Source organism: Scylla paramamosain, chromosome 12 (genome assembly GCF_035594125.1).
Source record: "Scylla paramamosain isolate STU-SP2022 chromosome 12, ASM3559412v1, whole genome shotgun sequence".
Classification (NCBI taxonomy): Eukaryota; Metazoa; Arthropoda; class Malacostraca; order Decapoda; family Portunidae; genus Scylla; species Scylla paramamosain.
This window is the reverse complement of record NC_087162.1, coordinates 2,432,501-2,450,837: the sequence shown is the minus strand read 5'-3', so window position 1 is coordinate 2,450,837 and position 18,337 is coordinate 2,432,501. Positions and strand designations below refer to the sequence as shown.

The following is an 18,337-nucleotide window of genomic DNA, read 5'->3' as shown; positions in this document are numbered from 1 at the left end:
TCTCCTCTAACTGACTATCTTAAGCCTCTCTCTCATGACTAAAATATTGCACCTCTTCTATCTTCTATTGGTAATTTCATGCTAACTACTCTTTTTTGATCCAGCTAACTTAATGCCTCTCCTCCTCATGTGGTCTCACTGCATAAGACTTTCTTCTTTTTCTCATCCTTATTCTGTCCACCTCTCTAATGCAAGAGTTAAGCAGTATTCTTAATCATACATCTCTTTCTCTGGTAAACTCTGGAACTCCATGCCTGTTTCTTCCTATGACTTGAACTCTTTCCAGAAGGAGGTTTCAAGACACTTATTCTCTATTTTTCTTATTATTCTATCTCTCTATGGGAACTTGCATTAAGTGGCCCTTTTTTTTTCATCAAAGAAGTATTCTCAAATCTATTTGTGAATACTTATATGAAATACATTCAAATTTGTGTTGAAATAAACAATATTTAAGTGTATTCATATTCACAGGAATCCAGTGCTCATATTCACATACGAATACACAGCTCTTGCATTCATTCCATCACTGAATAAGAGTATACTTGTACAAGGATAAAATGTATGGACAGGAGTGAATAAGGATTCTTCTGACAAAAGCATCTGTTTTGTGTATAAGTAACAAATGACAAAAGTACAATAATGAGACTATACTTACAATTTTTAAAGTAACATACCTTTGAGTCTACTTTTGCTAATGCAGTGGAACGAAGCACTTTAGCCACACCATCAAAAAACAGGACTTCAAACTGATCTGAAAAATTTTTAGCCACTAATATTCTATTTCACTAGCTTCAATATGATTATCCATTTGAAGCTTGAACTTTGATTCTAGTTGAGGTTATACAATAGAATACATCATTACTGTTGATGATTTATGAAATTACATAAATTACATAAATGCTTGTATGAAATTATATTTTTTCTAATGACATTCTCATATTTCAGTAAATTTGAATACTTGTTTGGATCTGTAACAGAGATACTCATGTTTATTTATATTACTAAGGGAAATCTATTTCATATTACTATCTACAACTAAAAAGACTGAACAAACACTACCACTTGCCATAAACTTAAAATGTTAGACTTTATTTTTAGGCTTATTTAAGACCAGTAACCAAGGCCAAGAGATATAAGAGGTCTACTCATTTTGCTTCTCTGCCTCCCAGTAAGGATATAGTGGTGCGCTACACTTTTAAGTCATTTCTCTCTTGCTCCTGTCTGTACCCCACCACTAACTCCTCTTATGCATGTCTATATATAAGATGTAAGCAAATATAATTACTGAAAAATGGAGGTGGTGGATGCTGGAATATGGACAGCATGGAAGTGTCCATATGAGATATTAATAGGATATTAAGTAGAAATGTGAAGGGTAAGGAGTTTAAGAACTTATTTCCCTTCAGGTCACATGATTCCTCAACCTGCCCTTTCTGCCTAGCAATTCAAGAATCAGGTGATCTAGATGTTTCATTCTCAGTAGGAAGGAGGGCTGCCAACACATGAGTTTGGAGATGGGAAGTTCAAACTGCAGGCATATGAAGTGGTAAAGAAAACAAGCTAGTATGCAACACTGAGGTCAAAGAAGTATAAAAAAATTTTAATAAAGATTTACACAGTAACCAGTTGACCCTTAATACCCATCTGCATTCCCTCCTCTCTCTCTCTCTCTCTCTCTCTCTCTCTCTCTCTCTTGCCTTCCCATTTTCTTTCATTAGTGATGTCATGAAAGGAACAAGGCCCACTTACACCCTTGCACCTGAAATTGAAACCCTGAGAGCATGAATAAATGAGTTTATCTCTGAAAACTCTTGGACTTGGTAAGGAAATGTTAAATTTTGGCATCAAGAGTATAATTTCCCTAATATAGTTTTCAGACTGGAAATATCCATGTTAATAGTTTCTGATATTTCTTAACACAGGTATTTTTACTTACCATCTCCCAGTTCCTTAGTAACTCTGGCTTGGTACCGCTTGCCATCAGCTGACCAACGTGCAAGTACACGATCACCAACACTATAGGCACTATTTCTTTTCTCTCTTCTGAAATATAATAAAAGAGCTTAAATATGCTTGGAAATATTCTCAGTATCTTATCTTTTTCTCACCCCTATTCTGTCCACCCGTCTAATACAAGAATTAACCAGTATTCTCAATCACTCATCAATTTCTCTGGTAAACTCTGGAACTACCTTCCTGCTTCAGTACTTCAGTACAGTCCTTCCTATGACTTGAACTTTTCAAGAGGGAGGTTTCATGACACTTATCCTTTAATTTTTGATGTCTGCTTTTAACTCTGTTCAGGGACCGGCATCTCAGTGGACCTTTTTTTTATTATAATTTTGTTACCCTTGGCTGGTGCCCCTCCTACACTGGTAAAAAAAAAAAAAAAAAAAAAAGACAGAGAGAGAGAGAGAGAGAGAGAGAGAGAGAGAGAGAGAGAGAGAGAGAGAGAGAGAGAGAGAGAGAGAGAGAGAGAGAGAGAGAGAGAGAGAGAGAGAACAATCAAGGACCATATACCTTCTGAGTATCAAGATCAGAGAGGATATAAAACAACACTTTGAAGAGTTTCAACAACAGGTATAATATAATCAGAGGATGGAGGTGAGGGAGAAACAAGGCCAGAATCATAAGTGTTGAGTTGTTGGCAAAGGTCTGATAAGAGCTCAGTTCTGGAGATAGATACAACAATAATAAAAAAAAAAACAAGATGAAATGGATAAAAGAAAGGTGAAAAACAATATGATTGAAGATATTTTTGGCTATACGCTAGAAGTCATGAGATCTGGTAACATTCTGACATTTCTTAATTGAAAAATTATATAAATAAATAAGTAAATAAAAAATTAAAGTTGTATGATAGATCTGGGATGGATCTGGGCATGAATATAAAGGGCATAAGTTTCAGAGAAAAGAGTAAGTAAGAGTTAGAGAGTTGCCTCTCTATTCAGGACAGTAGATAAAACTGAACCAAGGTTTATAAGCTCTACAATTAGAGAAAGTGTATGGAATGCAAGGTTCCAAGCCAGAGGCAGTCAACTCTGATATGTACTCAGCACAAAGAGATGAATCTTCAACAAGAAGGCAATAACCACTTTATGGAAAAAAGAATGATATCATTTCAGGTTTCTTTACTTAGAATAAGTGTAATGCTAAAAGCTTCTCCACTTTAATGAGTCCAGAGGCAGCACTGGACCGATAGGACAATCTACATAAACAGAATTGTGATTCAAAGGAGTGCAACAGAGAAAACAGCTTCAAAGCATAGAAAACTGAGGGATGATTACATAACTCTTAAGACTGGATAAACTTTACCTTTGAGAGGTACGAGAGAGACTTCGAATCCTTGTTGAATCCATTTTGAGCCATTCATCAAACCTGTTTGACCAACGTTCATAATGGACGAGAATGTCCAACTCTCCCCAATCTACCTCCACAATCTTGCACTGGTACCTAAAAGTAGTCAGAATGAATATAGACATATATAACTTTTGTACAAATATACAAATTACATAATATTACACTAATCCTGCACCTAATTATTTTGCTATAATGTATAAAATCATATATATTCAAAGTAGATAAGACATTTACATTTTCTTTTATTTCCCTAGACTGGCTTTCAGCTCTATTTTCAACCATCTTCAAAATCCATCTTCTCCACTCATAATGCAAGACTAACTTTGCATTATTTCAACTCTATTTTCAATCTTCAAAATTCATCTTCACTCACATTGCAAAGATAATTTTGCATTATAATTCATCTCACTTTAAATCACAAGCCACAATCTTTATGCTTTTAAGCCAAGTTCAAACAGCATAAGATTTATAAAGCAATAAACAAGAAAACTTACCAATTATTATCTCTAGATTCCAGCACTTCCAGTCTTGCTCCAGGAACAAAGTCAATACCAGGCTTGTACACATGAAGCTGACGAGCCATGGCACTTGCTTGTAAGATATCTGCTCTGCTCACCATAATGTCTGACTTACTTGTAACCTGCAACCCAGAAAGGACCTACCAGAGTCATTACAAAGTAGTGTATGGTTGTTCAGGATACATTATCTAAGCTGAAATAATAACTAAAGATCTTTTATTTGAAAGATAAGGACCATAAATATATTTTGGAACACACACACATAATTAAGGAAAGTTATTCAAAGTCAGAAATCAGAATGGTGCACAATAATAAGTGAGATCTATTCTGGCACAGTATTCAAGTGGGGTCTGTTTTAGCACCAGTTATATCTGCAATGTGTATAAACAATATGGTGAAGGAAATAACTAGCTATATGAACTTGTTGGCTGATGATGCCAAACTATTCATAAAAGTTAAAAATCATAAAGATGGTGAAACACTACATAAGATATCCAGATAGGATTTGGGAATACAGTTGTAGATGACAAATGAACTTTAATTTTACAAAGTGCAAAAAGATGGAATATAGGAAAAGCAGCAGAAGATATACCTATGAATGAATACAAGATGGGAACTACAACTATCAGCAAAGATCTCAGGATCTGAATGATATTTTTTAACAGCTTATTACCAGAAAAACATATACACAAAATAAAGGAAGGAAACTCTAAAGTAATTAAGATAAGAGTGGCATTTACTTATCTGCAACAAGAAATAATGAGGAAGATAAATGTCACAATGATATCTGCAAGACTTTAATATGGGGCAATCCAGTATCTTAAGGAAAAAAAGTATAGCTGGCCCTCACCATCTGTGGGTTCAACATTCACAGATTCAAATATTTGTGAACTGTTCCCAAAAGAGAAATGTATGTGGAATAAATTCTTCATGGGTTACAACCAATTCAAATCTAGTATGTCACAAGGCTTACAACACTCACTACGCCACACAAATACCATTTTCTCAGCTGCCTAATAGTGTTGTCAATTTAGCATGTTTTTGGTGACCAACTGTGTACATTTCCCACTGCCACCTAGTTGCATCATCCTTCATCCTCCCTCATGCCAAGACTGCATTTGTGTTAACATTGTTGTCATTTTCATCATGATCCCCAAGAAATCTTCCAATACACATTGACATGCTTGTTCATTAAAGTGCACAGTAGAGACTACATTAACAAAACACATTTGTTTTGCACAGTAGTGACAATATGGAGGCAGAAAGGTAGCAAGTGTGGTGATGACACAGCACTAGCAATAGTGATGGTAACACTGAGTAGGGAGAATGGAGGTAGAGGCCAAATCTCAAAATCCATTATTATATTTTTTTCTTATTAAATACAGATAGTACCCTACTTATGAATACTCTGGTTGCCAACTTTCAGTGCACAAGAACAAAGCTGTCCATGCTCAAAATTAGCACGTGAGGATAATTCACATGTCTGTCGAATGACAGCAGCAGAAACGGAAGATACGGGAGTCGTGACCAACAGCAGTATCGCACTGCAAGTGTCAACACTAGTACATTAGAGCCTGTGTTGTGCACTCTTTTTTTCTTGCCCTTTTAATCACTCAAACATCTTGCTTGAGCACATGAGCAATGGTGATAACCCATAATCTCCTACTGTTGATACACCATTGTATCCTGTTTCTGATACTCCACCATTACCCACAACCTCCTCCACTTCCAATCAGTAATTTCTCTCACCTTACCACAGAAAGCCACTCTACATAAGACAGCTGCCTTCCTTTATCAAGTCAAGATTAAAGGTCTTATTTTTGCTACTATTATAAGCTTTTTTCATGTACTTGAAGGTTGTTCAAAACACATTAAGAAACACAGAAAATAATCTATTGCATTTGTATTTTTTTTTTTTTTTAATGTAGGAGGGACACTGGCCAAGGGCAACAAAAATCCAATTAAAAAAATGCCCACTGAAATACCAGTCCCATAAACGGGTCAAAGCAGTAGTCAAAAATTGATGCTAAAAAATGTAGTGTGATGAGGTTTGGAAAAAGTGTGAGAAGACTAGTTGGCAACTATTACTTAGGGAATGAGGAAATCTCTATAAGATCAGAAGAAAAAGACCTAGGAGTAATTATTACTGATAATGTGTCATTTGGGAAGCACATATGCAAAATTATAGGAGAAACATATAATCTGCTAAGAAACATCGATAGCATTCTCCTATATTGATGAAGATAAGATGAAAAAACTGATAACAATGATGATACGTCCGAGATTGGAGTACGCAGCATTAGTGTGATAGCCAAGTTTGAAAAAGGATACAAGAAAGTTAGAAATATTCCAGAGAACTGCAACTAAAATCCCTGCAAGCTTAAGAGAGTATAGTTATAAGGAAAGGTTGAAGAGATTGGGCCTGACTACACTAAAAAAAAAAGGGAAACAGGTGATTTGATAGCAATATATAGAATATTGGAAGGAATTAAAAAGTTGGATAGAGAAGATCTCATGATACCACACAGAAGCATAACAGTGTGGAATGAACTTAAGGATGAGACTGTGTGCGCAAAGATAATTCATAAATTTAAAGAAAATCTAGATAAAAGTTGATATGGAGATGAGACAGCATGAGCCTAATGTAACTCTTGTCCTGTATTTCAAAACTAGGTAAATACAACTAGGTAAATACACTCACAGATTAAAATATATTACTGACATCACAGCTTTGCTAGCCTTAAGCATGCTAAAAAAAAACTTATATTTGTCAAAAGTTGAGTCATGCCAATTTCTATATTCTATCTATTCATAACCTGGTGAAATCAATCTAAGATGGACTTTGAAAAGGAGAGTTTACTTGTCACATTACCTCTATTTTGCAAAGATCATTCATGTTGAGCACATTCCTTACAAAGCATTGTAACTTACTTTATCTGTTGATGGAGAAAATCCCAGAAAATCTTCTTCTTCGTCTGATGATTTGTCTTCTTTTGTTTCGCCACCTTTACCAGCCTCACTCTTCTCATTTTTTATGGGAGCTGTAAACATACATGCAAAATGTACCAACTATATTTTAAGGGCAAAATGGCATGAGCTTCATACCTATAAAATTTTAACAGGGGTTGGAAACATGTAACAGCATGTCTCATTGTCCTTCTAGTATCTTGCAAGTACTGATGGTCATCAAAATTTGTGAATTGTGTGGACATCTAATTTTCATCTTATCCAGCTTCCAAATATTCAATGTGATTCTTAGTTCAATATGTGCCCTGATTTCCAAATAAATTTCCCTAAAAAGAAAAAGAAAATTTGAGAAATACTGAGGACATGCCTTATCAAATATTTTTTTTACTTAAAGCTTCATAGATTATCTAGATATGAATCAAAAAAAGCTGTTGAACCACTATGTTAAGTCAATAATAAAAGCAATTGAACCACTTTATTTGAACAATTAATTTAATTATTTGCTTAAATTATATCTTGGACATGTTAATGAGCAACTTACTGGATCTCATTTATCAAAATAAATTATTATAGAAGTATTAGCCTGGAGATGATAACCAAACAATCTCTTTCAAGACTTGACTCCACCTATGAATTCAAAGTAGATTGGTATGAAGCTCATTAATTTAAATGGTTAATATGAAGAGAACACAAAAGGTGTTGCTCCTCTCAAGGTATCAGTCTCTCCTACAGTTTCACCAATGGCAATTTCATTTTTGTTGGTCTATGATAAGTATAATAATTTCATACATGAGAGTATCACTCATAAATATACATCTTAAAATCTGTGCCATGAATACTACTGAGAGTAAATGAGGGAACCAAAAAATCTGATGCTACTCATATCTTGCTTGCTCACAAAGAAATCAAAGAATTTAGTAAACAAAAACAGCAAAAAGGAAGATGATAGATGAGATGCAACGTTGTGGCAAAGAGAGGCTGAAGACAGTCAGTTAAAGGAAAGGAGTTGATAAAATGAAATGCTTTTGATGTCACCCTGTTCAAAAGAGAACTGTGAGTGGAACTCTCACACACATGAGGAACATACTTTATACTCGTACATGGTCAGATAAAGCTCCTGTACAAAATTAGCAGCAAGGGGGAGTGATAAAAAAATGGCAGAAGTGGCTCAGAATGCCTAACTTTTGAGAAACTGTTATAGCATGAGATGAGATGTGGTTTCCAGTTTAGATTCAGTGTAGAAGAGGTGGACAGTTGAGTATCACTGAAGAAGAGGAGATAATTACCTGGAAGACTGTATTAAGTTGATAGATGACAAATTTTTTTTTTTAAGGCATTGAACAACACTAAGTTTACTCTGCCCAAATCAGAAATTTTAGAAAGACCAGGTGTTCTGTAGTTTTTCTATGTGAGTTAACTCTTGAAGGGTTGGACATCTAAAAGATTTGGAAAAATGCAGTGGTATTATTAGCATAGGATAAGTTTGGCTTAGGTCATTGATGAACAGAAAGTGAGTGACAGGAAAGAACCCTAAGGGACACCAATGTTAATGGACAGTGACTGTTTACCACAACAGCAACAGAATGGTCAGAATGGGAACTTGAGATGAAGTTAGAGAGAAATTTGAAAATTAAAGCCTTGTGCCAGTTTCTATCAAAAGTTTTTGATATGTCTAAGGCATCAGCAAAAGTTTCACCAAAATCCCTAAAAGTGGATGACCAAGACTCAGTAAGGAAAGCCCAGATTACCAGTAGAACAACCATGATGGAACTTAAACTGGCAATCAGATATAAGTTAGAAAAAGAAGGCAATAGGATGGTAGTGTGAAGGATTAGAGCAGTCATCCTTTTTAGGAACAGTTTAAATGTAGGCAAATTCCAGCAGAAAGAAAAAGTAAATGTCAAAAGTCAGAATAGGTAGAGTTTGACCTAACAAGGTACAAGCACAGAGGAACATTTTTGAGGAACAATAGGATGGACCCCATGAGATTCATAAGCCTTTTCAGGATTAAATCCACCAAGGCCATGGAAAACATCACTAGGAATAATCTTAATAGGAGGCATGAAATAGTAGGAGGGTGAAGGCGAGGGAGGAACAAGCCCTGAATCATACAAGGTAGAACTATTAGCAAATATTTGAGAGAAGGATTTAGCTTTAGAGATAGCTGAGATGCTTGTAGTGTAATCAGGTTAAAGTAGAGAAAAAAAGATGAAAAACATTGTTGCAAATATTTTTGGGTAAGCGCCAGAGGTCAAGAGGGAAGTTAGATTTAGTAAGATTTTGACATTTTCTTTTGAAATTTTTGTATGAATGATGGTAAGAGTACCTGTGCAAATAGAGTGAAAGGTGGAGTGGAGCAATGAATGAAAATGTGGCCAATAACTGTGATGGTTAGGCAACAATAAAAGGATGAAGAACGAAGAGTTTGTGAGTGAAACTGAAGGTGCCAATGAACCATTTGGTAGATGGATGAATAGAATAAAGTTGTACATATGTAAGAGGGATGGAGTAGAGTTTTAGCACTTACACATGCAAAAAAGGGAATGATTGAACAGAGAGTTAGAAGCTTTTCTGCTGTGTGCTCCAGGCATCAGAAAGATAGATACAGTGGGCCCTGCATTAACGAACTGTTTGGACTATGTATAAATTGAATAATGACCCATTTTGCAAAGAAATTACCAATCACATAAGGAATAAGACATTTGGTAACAAACTCCATAAAGAATAAAAAATTTGGTAATAAACTTAAAGAATAAAAATATTTGGTAACAAACTCCCTTATATGTCCCATTGTGACTGCATGCCACCCATGCAAGTCGATGCTCACCCACCCACCCACTAAACATAAACTAACTACCACCCCTACAGCATCTTGTACCATTTGCACTGTATTTGTCAAATTACAATACATCACCATTCCTACACTAGTTGTGGACTGGGGAAAAAAAAAAAAGAGGACTAAGAAGAACAAGCAGTCAATCAAAATTGCTATGAAAGAAGAGATAATTGAAAAATACAGTAGTGGTTGTGCCATCATGCAACTGAGAAGCATGTATGGTAAGCAAAAAGTATGATTGATACAGTAATGAAGGATAAAGTAAAGGTAGCACAAGGTATCACCTGGTTAGTGAGAGAGAGAAAGAAATTATAGTAGAGGAGATGAAGGATTTATTGATACTGTGGATTAATGGGACCATCTGCTGAAAAGTCAATATTAGCTTTCTAAACCATTGTTAAATTTTAGTATAAGCCCTAATTAAGAGACATTACTCGCCAAGTTTCACATTATCTGCTCTGTAAATAGTTGGAAAATTAGCATAAAAAAAAGTGTTAGAATCCACAATACAATGTTGACAAAAAAAAGATAGCAAATAAATTTTGCATCACTCCTAAGAGATCGTGTTAAACAAATTTGATTTTTATTCATATTTTGCATATTACTTTTGGACTGCTTAAAATGTATTGGTTATTTATGCAGATATGTGGCCCTGATAGAAAAATCTGCATACCACAAAAAAAATTTATTTACCCCTTTTCCAAATGCAAAATGTTCCATCAGGATCAGTGGAATGGTTGAGTTATATTGCACACACACACACACACAATAATAAAAAAAAAAGATAGTTGCAAGAAAAGCCACTTTCCCTTCCATTCTGGAAAGTTTTTGCTTCTTTATGAGCCAACAACAACCTTGTAAGTCTACATCATTCATGGAGTCATTGTAGAGTTCACATGGCATCTTTAAGAGTCTAGCTTGTACTTAGCCTTCCTTTTAGTAAGGTATTATTTGTTTGAAGGTGAGGATATCAGGAGGAACCACCTCCCTTATCACTGCTAGAGCCACTAATGTCCTCCAAGCTCATACTCTTTGCTGGTCTACTTTCTTCTTTTTGTGAATAACTCACTCTGTTTCCTTCTCTCCAATCTCCATGTAGCATCACTTATGATAAGAAATATGTGATGGTAATGAAGCTTCTGTGATGTAGAAAGCACTTGTGAGCTAGATAGTTGTGGTGAGATAAAGTTACACAACAGCAAAGTTGGCGAATGGAGTGCCTGACCTTTCAAGAGTTATCAGGTAAGCAGATGAGGTGGCAACATGGGTAGTAGTGGAACAAGGGGAAAAGGTTGTGGTGGCATGATGGGATGCTTCATGTTCATCCTCCATTTTCTTTATCTTTGCCCTTTGTGCTGTTTCCATGTTTTGTCTGTTTACATGCTTCCTTTTTTTAAGGCTTTCCCATAATAGCAGTGAGTAATAATGCAGGAGAGGGAAAAAAAAAGAGATACAGACAAGATGAGAGCAGAGCAGGGAAGTATATAGTACACTTATTCTTTCTTCTTGATTAGAGTTTGAGCTACTGTGACTATATATACTTGTAAATAAATACCATGAGTGAATATTTTGGCGCTTCATAAAAAATTGTTGTGTGCACACATGGCACTGCAAAGAATGACATGTCACACACTTTGGAAGGAGGAAGGGAAATTGTCAAAACTTGTTTATTATTGTGAATTCTGCTATAAAACTTTGTCAAAATGAAGCTAAAAGAATACAGAATAAATAACAATTTTTCAAATATTTCTTTTTTATTTCCTTTTTGTTTACTTTAGCACACAGAGAGAGAAAGCACTGATGACTATCACTTGGGTTTTTATCTGTGAGAAGGCTAGGATGACTTAAGGTGTATTGCAAAAAAAGCCCCCATTACCAGTGAACAAAGTGTATTACTTGCACCTAAGGAATGGTTTTCAAGATTTTGCAACCGCATTGGGCAGAACAACGTTATCTGTCATGGTGAGGCCACTAGTGCCAATGCTACTGCATACAAGGAGTATTTGGATGTTTTGACATTATAAAGACTAAAGGATGTGTGCCACAACTGTTGTTTAATTGTGATGACATTTTTTCTGGGGAAAAAAAATGATCATACTTTTGTAATTTCTTAAATTATTCTTTGTCCCTAGAAACTGAATATTTTTTACTAAAGTTTCCTAAGTTCAAACAACAAATAAACTGGTCAAAACTATGTCCAACTGGAATTAATGAAGTTCATTATTGCAGGACCCCTCTATGAACAGATAAAAAGAGGTGGACAGATACAGCTATAGATAGACAGACAGGGCTCCCAAAAATGGATCCCTGTAACAAGAGTTTTTTTTTTATTTACTCCTCACTTTATATTCCTGTCATGTATGCTTTAATTATATTACCACTTCCTCATACTACAGCACTATATCCTTCCATTTCATAGGTCATTCTCTTAAATTCATCACTTTTCAGAATCACCTCATTTTTTGCTACTCAAGACTGGCGAGATAACCTTTGGATGCAGCATTTAATCCCTCCTCCAAATTCTATAATTTTAATTTTCACCATTACTTGATGACAAATATTTTACATTTATATTAATGTTATCCTTCCATTATTTACACACTAGTGAAGCCCCCAAGTAATGAATTGCAATGGCTTAGATCCTTGAACTTTGTTTATCATTACATACCCAAGTCTCCTTTCGATACTTCCTTCCTCCATAAAAGTCATTAGGAGGGGAAAATTTGGTTCTAAATGACAAGCACATCCACCCACAACAAACCCATTATTGAATGGGAACGCTTTTAAAAAGGCACTGATTTTGTGATGCAAATTTCACTTCTGTATTAACTCCTCCACCTACAGAATTATGAAATTGAAATATTAATCCCTACACCCACAGTATTATGAAACTAAATACATAAAACAGTAAACTTCCTAAATCAATTTACAATTCAAAACTAGTACATAAATCCTCCTTCCATACACTCTTTTGATTTAATCTTATCCTCATCCACCTCATTTCCTCCTTTCACATGCCTGTCAAAGCTCTACCAACTAATTCCATTCCACACATTCTCCCTCTGTAAATGAAAAAGATCTTGCATCATTCAGTCATGGCCATCTCTAAGGAAAAGTTCTAAGAAATGGAAACTGCATATTTGTGTATATCTGTACTTACATAATTTGAGCAAATATAACACTTTACAACTTACCTTTTGTTTACTCATTATCAATAGATAAGAAATAAAGTTAGGCAAAGATCTTGCAAGTGAAACCTCAATCACAATAAATAAGTAAATAAAAAATAAACAATTAAGTAGATAAATAAATAATGATAGTAATAATAATTATATTAATAAGAGCAATAATATCCATCAGATTTTGCAAATTGTTTCTCTAGTTGTGAAAGGATGTTTGACATTTGACAAACATCCTACCACAGCAACAAACAGAAGCTGAGGTAGAATTGACGAGGTTTCACCTTGCTGCCAAATCTTGGCTGATTTACCACCCTAAGGAATAATAAAACACATTTGGGTAAAGCTTTGTGGTTATATTTCTTTAAACCAGCTCTTTGTTCATGTGCAATTTTACAAGTGACATTTCTTTCATGAGTATATTACTACCATGGAACCAGAACTAAAAATATAGCCATGACCCTAAAGAGTGAAACCTTGTTAACTCAAGCTCAGTTCCATAAAAACTGATATAAACAGAATAGAAGGGAAGATTTACAAAAGAAAAGTACAAGACTTTACTACGCTTGGATCAACTATTATGAAGTCCAGTTCATATAAGGGGGCAACTGTACAAGTTTGAACTCAGACTTTGTAGCTACAGGTGATAGTTCCTCTCACCATCGTCCCGATGCTAAAACAGATAGACGTCAAAGTCCATCAAGTCGCTTAGACTGAAATCAAGATCTGGAATGTCCACACTATTATCAAACGTACTTCCTGTAAATGACTGCTTTCTGGGACGTCCCCGTTGCCTTTTGGCAGGAGGAGGACCTGTGGGATCATCGGTGGCTGTTGTTTCTGACTGAGACACCAAGCTGGAGGAGGTGCTCCCAGAAGAGGTTAGTCGGAGGTTGGCATCTACCTCCATGCTGCCCACACTATCAAGGTCACCTAGGGCTTCCTCCAAGGCCTCCTCCAAATCCAAAATAGGCTCCAACCGTTCTTCTTCTTCACAGTCAACTGGACAACCACTAGACAGGCTGCAAAGCAAAGAGTTTGCACAACATGATCCTGACAAGTTTTCTCAATCTAGTGCTAGTTTTCAGATTAAAAATGAAGTTATCATTGCAAATTTCTTTAGCACATTTGAATTTTTCTTTCAAGTTTCACAATAGTGTGAGCATATTTACAATTTGCATCCCACTAAAGGGCATCTGAAATACACATACTTCAGATCAACCAGCTTGCTTTTGAAGGAAACCTATGGAGGAATTTTGCTGATACAATAATTCTGCCAACTACCTCCAAATCACTGAGCTAAAGTCCTTAGCTTCAACTATTTACAATAATCTTGAAATCTTAAGATAAAATAAGTTGAACAAGATACCATCTTGGTCATCAACATACACTTTACAAAACAAAACACATATCAATATATTAAACCTCAAGAAAACTATCTTCTTTAACATAGCATGTGCAACAAAATCTGATTTTTTGTGGTGAAAAATCTCCAAGCTTATCATTTAGCAGCAGCATATCCAAAAATCTATAGCTGTAAGAAATGCAAAATAATATTCAAATTTTATCACCACATGCTCACCATACTGTTGGCTCTCTGTCAAACCAAAATCAGCCGAGATACAAGCTTGATCATTGGTATTGGCTTAAGCCATTTTCTTGCCTGCTCTGATAATGCCTAAACTATAAATCAATACATATAATTTTGTATACCCTACCATCCAATTGACTCTAACCTACAAAGATCATAAACTCACAGCACAACATGGAGACCAAAGTTGTGGCACCTAGCCATGCATTATGGTCTGAAAATCAACTCATTTGGCTTTTCTATCCAAAATAGACAGCAGTTACTTATAAATCCAAATTTTCAAAATTCACATAAATTGAAGCAAGAGTTTATCAAGTCTAGTTGTGGCAACTATAACGCTTCAGTAACTCAGAAATTAACAAGGTCAGCAAAAAGAGCAAACGTACATCTACATGAATGAGGTTTGGGAACGTGCAATGGGTATTGGGTTGATGTCGAGTTAGATGTCAAAGGTTCAAACTAGTGATGGATCAGTCGACAATGAGATGAAGCGACCCACAAGTTCACTAGCCCCGTGGTCGCCACTTCCACAAGCGGCTACAGCCAAGATTCCTGAAATTGGGAATTGTGGCATAGGTATGGTTGGATGAATAGGAAAACTACCATGAATCTGAAGTGCTCCAACAATGTCACATGTGAGGAGCTGCAATATTAGCTCTTGGCACTTGAGTGTCTGCTTTCATTTCTTGCAACTTATGGAACACAGAAGACCTTGAGCTCAAGACAGCTGTAATTTCATAAAGGGCTCTCTAATTACTTCGGTATAGCTTCCTCATTTGGAAACAATAAGCTACCTTTGTGAGGTCAGTAGAGCTCAAAGCTGTGATTTCACTAAGCTACCATTGAATCTAATGCAATGCAAATCAGAGCAGTGCTTAGCATAACTTAACATTACACATGAAGCATTGCAAACTCTTCTCTTTCTCAATACAAATTTGCTATGGTTCAAGTGTAACTTACTAGTTAGGTAGACTTGCTTCTTCTAACATTTGATTTAGTCAAGACTTCTGGAAATTTCATGTAATTTATCCTTATAAGTTCTTACAGTTAGAAACAGAGCAAGTCTCCCTAAATATCAATGCAAAATGATCGGGTGATTACATACCTCGGAGAGATTGGTGAGGGTGGCAGGTACGTGTACTGATCGACGGAGTTATTGAGTGAACCCAGCTGATCAAAGGTGGTGGAGAGATCAGGAGAACTCAGGTGCTCTGGTGTGTCAACATGGTCTGGAGAGTCCAGCTGGATCACCTCAGCTTCCTTCTCATGCAACTGCTGCTGCTGTTGCTGCTGCTGCTGCTGTTGTAGATGTTGTTGCAACTGTAGTTTCAACTGTTGTTGTTGCTGGTACTGTTGCTGGTGAAGCTGAAGGTGGTGGAAGGGTGACTGTCCCAACTGGACATGAGACTCAGTGTGGTCCAGACGACTCTTAGTCTTGCATGTGCCACTAGAGACTCGCTGCTTGTTTACAATGTAACGGACGGGTTTTCGCACAGTTGTACGGTTTTGAGTCTTTTTGTACAAACGCCGTGGTTCTTCATGCAATTTCTGAAAATTACAAAATTAAATATATTAATAAAAGGTTAATATTTTGATAAGTATCTAAAGCCAACATCATCATAAGCATGTACACACACACACACACACACACTTAAGATATATGCTTTGTTTGTCACTTAGTTCAGGATTGCAAAGTGATGAGTGAATGTTACTTTCTCTTTGATAAGAAAATTGAATGTTTGGTATGTGAAAAGCCTCAGCTTCATATACACACGAGACTATATGACCTTTAGCTTCATGAGGATATTAGCTGGCAATCACTAATCTAGCACGTGATCCTCAAGACTGACACACACACACAGAACTACAGGCCATTCCTCTTAACTAGTGTAGCAGGAAAACTACGGAAAAAGATAATAATAGACTGGGACACACACACACACAATTACAGGCCAGTCTTCTTAACTAGTGAAGCAGGAAAACCATGTAAAGATAGTAATAGATTGGGACACACACACAAACACACGAAAAAAAAAATAAATAAATAAATAAATAAATTAAAAAAAATACACAGGCCTGTCTCCTAAACTAGTGTAGTAGGAAAATTATATGAAAAGATGTTAAGTAGCTTGAGAAAATTTGGATTTTGAGCTGTTTCAAATCTAAAAAGTTTCTGCTCAAAGTAACTGATATAATACAAGACAGAGATGGTTGGGTGGAATGTGTTCATCTTGATCTGAAGGTATTTCATAAGATGCCTCAAAAGTGATTGTTGTGGAAACAGGAGTTTGAGACGATTAGATGAATGTCTTGAGATGGATGAAGGTTTTTCCAGAAGGGAGACAAATGAAAACTAACAAAAGTTTGTGTTCCTGATTTATGCATATAACATGGTGGTAGATTTGAGGAGTTGTATGAGCCTGTTTGCAGATATCAAAACTATAATGACCAAAAAGGAAGATGATTTCAGACTGCTACAGGATGACTTGGATGGAATATAAGTTATGAATAGAGTTTAAAGTAAAAAATATTGAAATTTAGTAATAAAAATAAATAAATAAATAAAATAAAATAAAAAAAGTTGGGGGAAGGGGACAATCATAAAAATGGGAAGTCAATCAATTACCAAAGCAAGTGAAGAAAAGATCCAGGTCTTAAAAGTTTGAGAAACACATGGGGATGAAGAAGGGCTGAAGGAACTGAGTGTCCATGATATGACTTAAATTAATTATTTGGTCACCACACATGAAAAAGACAAAAATAGAATACACAGAGCAGTTATAAGGATTAGTTCCTGCCTGGCAGATCTATTTCAGAGAAGTTAGAGAAGATAGGTTTGTCATCAATGAAAGAAAAAGAAACTTAATAACAGTGTATAGGGCTTTGTCAGGTATAGATGGGACTAATAATTAATATAGCCTTATTTGAGAGAGAGAGAGAGAGAGAGAGAGAGAGAGAGAGAGAGAGAGAGAGAGAGAGAGAGAGAGAGAGAGAGAGAGAGAGAGAGAGAGAGAGAGAGAGAGAGAGAGAGAGAGAGAGAGAGAGAGAGAGAGAATTTCCCTATTGGTATAGTGATAAGTGGAAGAGCCTGGACAGTGAAATTACAAATGCCAAAAATGTTAATGATTTTAAAGTAAAAACTAACTAATTGTGACACAGCGAGAGGACCTCAATAGTGTAACTTCTTGTACATCATTATGCACATGCGCGCGCACACACACACACACACACAACTTATTTGATGGCTCATAAGACACACCCAGTTTTGGCAGACATTGGAGAGAGAGAGAGAGAGAGAGAGAGAGAGAGAGAGAGAGAGAGAGAGAGAGAGAGAGAGAGAGAGAGAGAGAGAGAGAGAGAGAGAGAGAGAGAGAGAGAGAGAGAGAGAGAGAGAGAGAGAGAGAGAGAGAGAGAGATAAATGAGTGGATTTAAGCTCTGAATATGAAGTGAAGGATTTCAACTGACATTTGAAGGCTCTCACATGCATTCAGATCATTATTAGATCCCAATATTTTGCATTTAAAAACTTTAATATTTGCTAGTAGCTAAAGTACCAACCCTGTTGTGAGATGTAAACATGTACCTGGCATATGGCGTTGGCAGTGACTGAGACTACAGGGGTAACAAAGTTTGTTCATAAGAATATTAAAAGATAGGTGCAATTTCAATTGTATGAAAGTGTGTCTTACCTCAAGGAGTAATGGCATCACACTGTAAAGAACGCAGTGAAGCTTGCCTGTGTCACCATGTTCAGCGTGTAACTGACAGCGTGTTTGTTTTGGTACATGCAATGCGTGGTGCGTGGTCACTTGGGCAAATTCTTCCTGACTGGTGTCATTCTATATGAATTACTGTTAAGTATGACCTATTGTATATTGTTACCTT

The 18,337-nt window shown here is 36.0% G+C and overlaps 2 protein-coding genes across 18 annotated transcripts in view; both read right to left on the bottom strand.

The window, feature by feature from the left end:
- Positions 1–6,944, bottom strand: part of LOC135105514 (PHD finger protein 20-like) — a 58,456-nt gene extending 51,512 nt beyond the window's left edge. For 13 of the 14 annotated variants that reach the window (XM_064013678.1, XM_064013679.1, XM_064013680.1 and 10 more), the window contains exons 1-5: positions 6,810–6,944; positions 3,855–4,018; positions 3,316–3,453; positions 1,937–2,043; positions 675–751 (exon numbers count right to left, since the gene is read on the bottom strand). In XM_064013678.1, coding sequence (XP_063869748.1) covers positions 675–751; positions 1,937–2,043; positions 3,316–3,453; positions 3,855–4,018; positions 6,810–6,929 — 606 coding nt within the window. In that variant the 5' untranslated portion in view covers positions 6,930–6,944. The remainder of the gene's footprint in view (positions 1–674; positions 752–1,936; positions 2,044–3,315; positions 3,454–3,854; positions 4,019–6,809) is intronic. The other variant, XM_064013682.1, reaches the window with a different exon arrangement.
- Positions 6,945–13,201: 6,257 nt separating this feature from the next.
- Positions 13,202–18,337, bottom strand: part of LOC135105513 (uncharacterized) — a 20,422-nt gene continuing 15,286 nt past the window's right edge. For 3 of the 4 annotated variants that reach the window (XM_064013675.1, XM_064013676.1, XM_064013674.1), the window contains 2 exons: positions 15,557–15,999; positions 13,202–13,882 (listed from right to left, as the gene is read on the bottom strand). In XM_064013675.1, the coding sequence (XP_063869745.1) occupies positions 13,534–13,882; positions 15,557–15,999 (792 nt within the window). In that variant the 3' untranslated portion in view covers positions 13,202–13,533. Of the gene's footprint in view, positions 13,883–14,837; positions 15,004–15,556; positions 16,000–18,337 lie in introns of all 4 variants that reach the window. The other variant, XR_010270871.1, reaches the window with a different exon arrangement.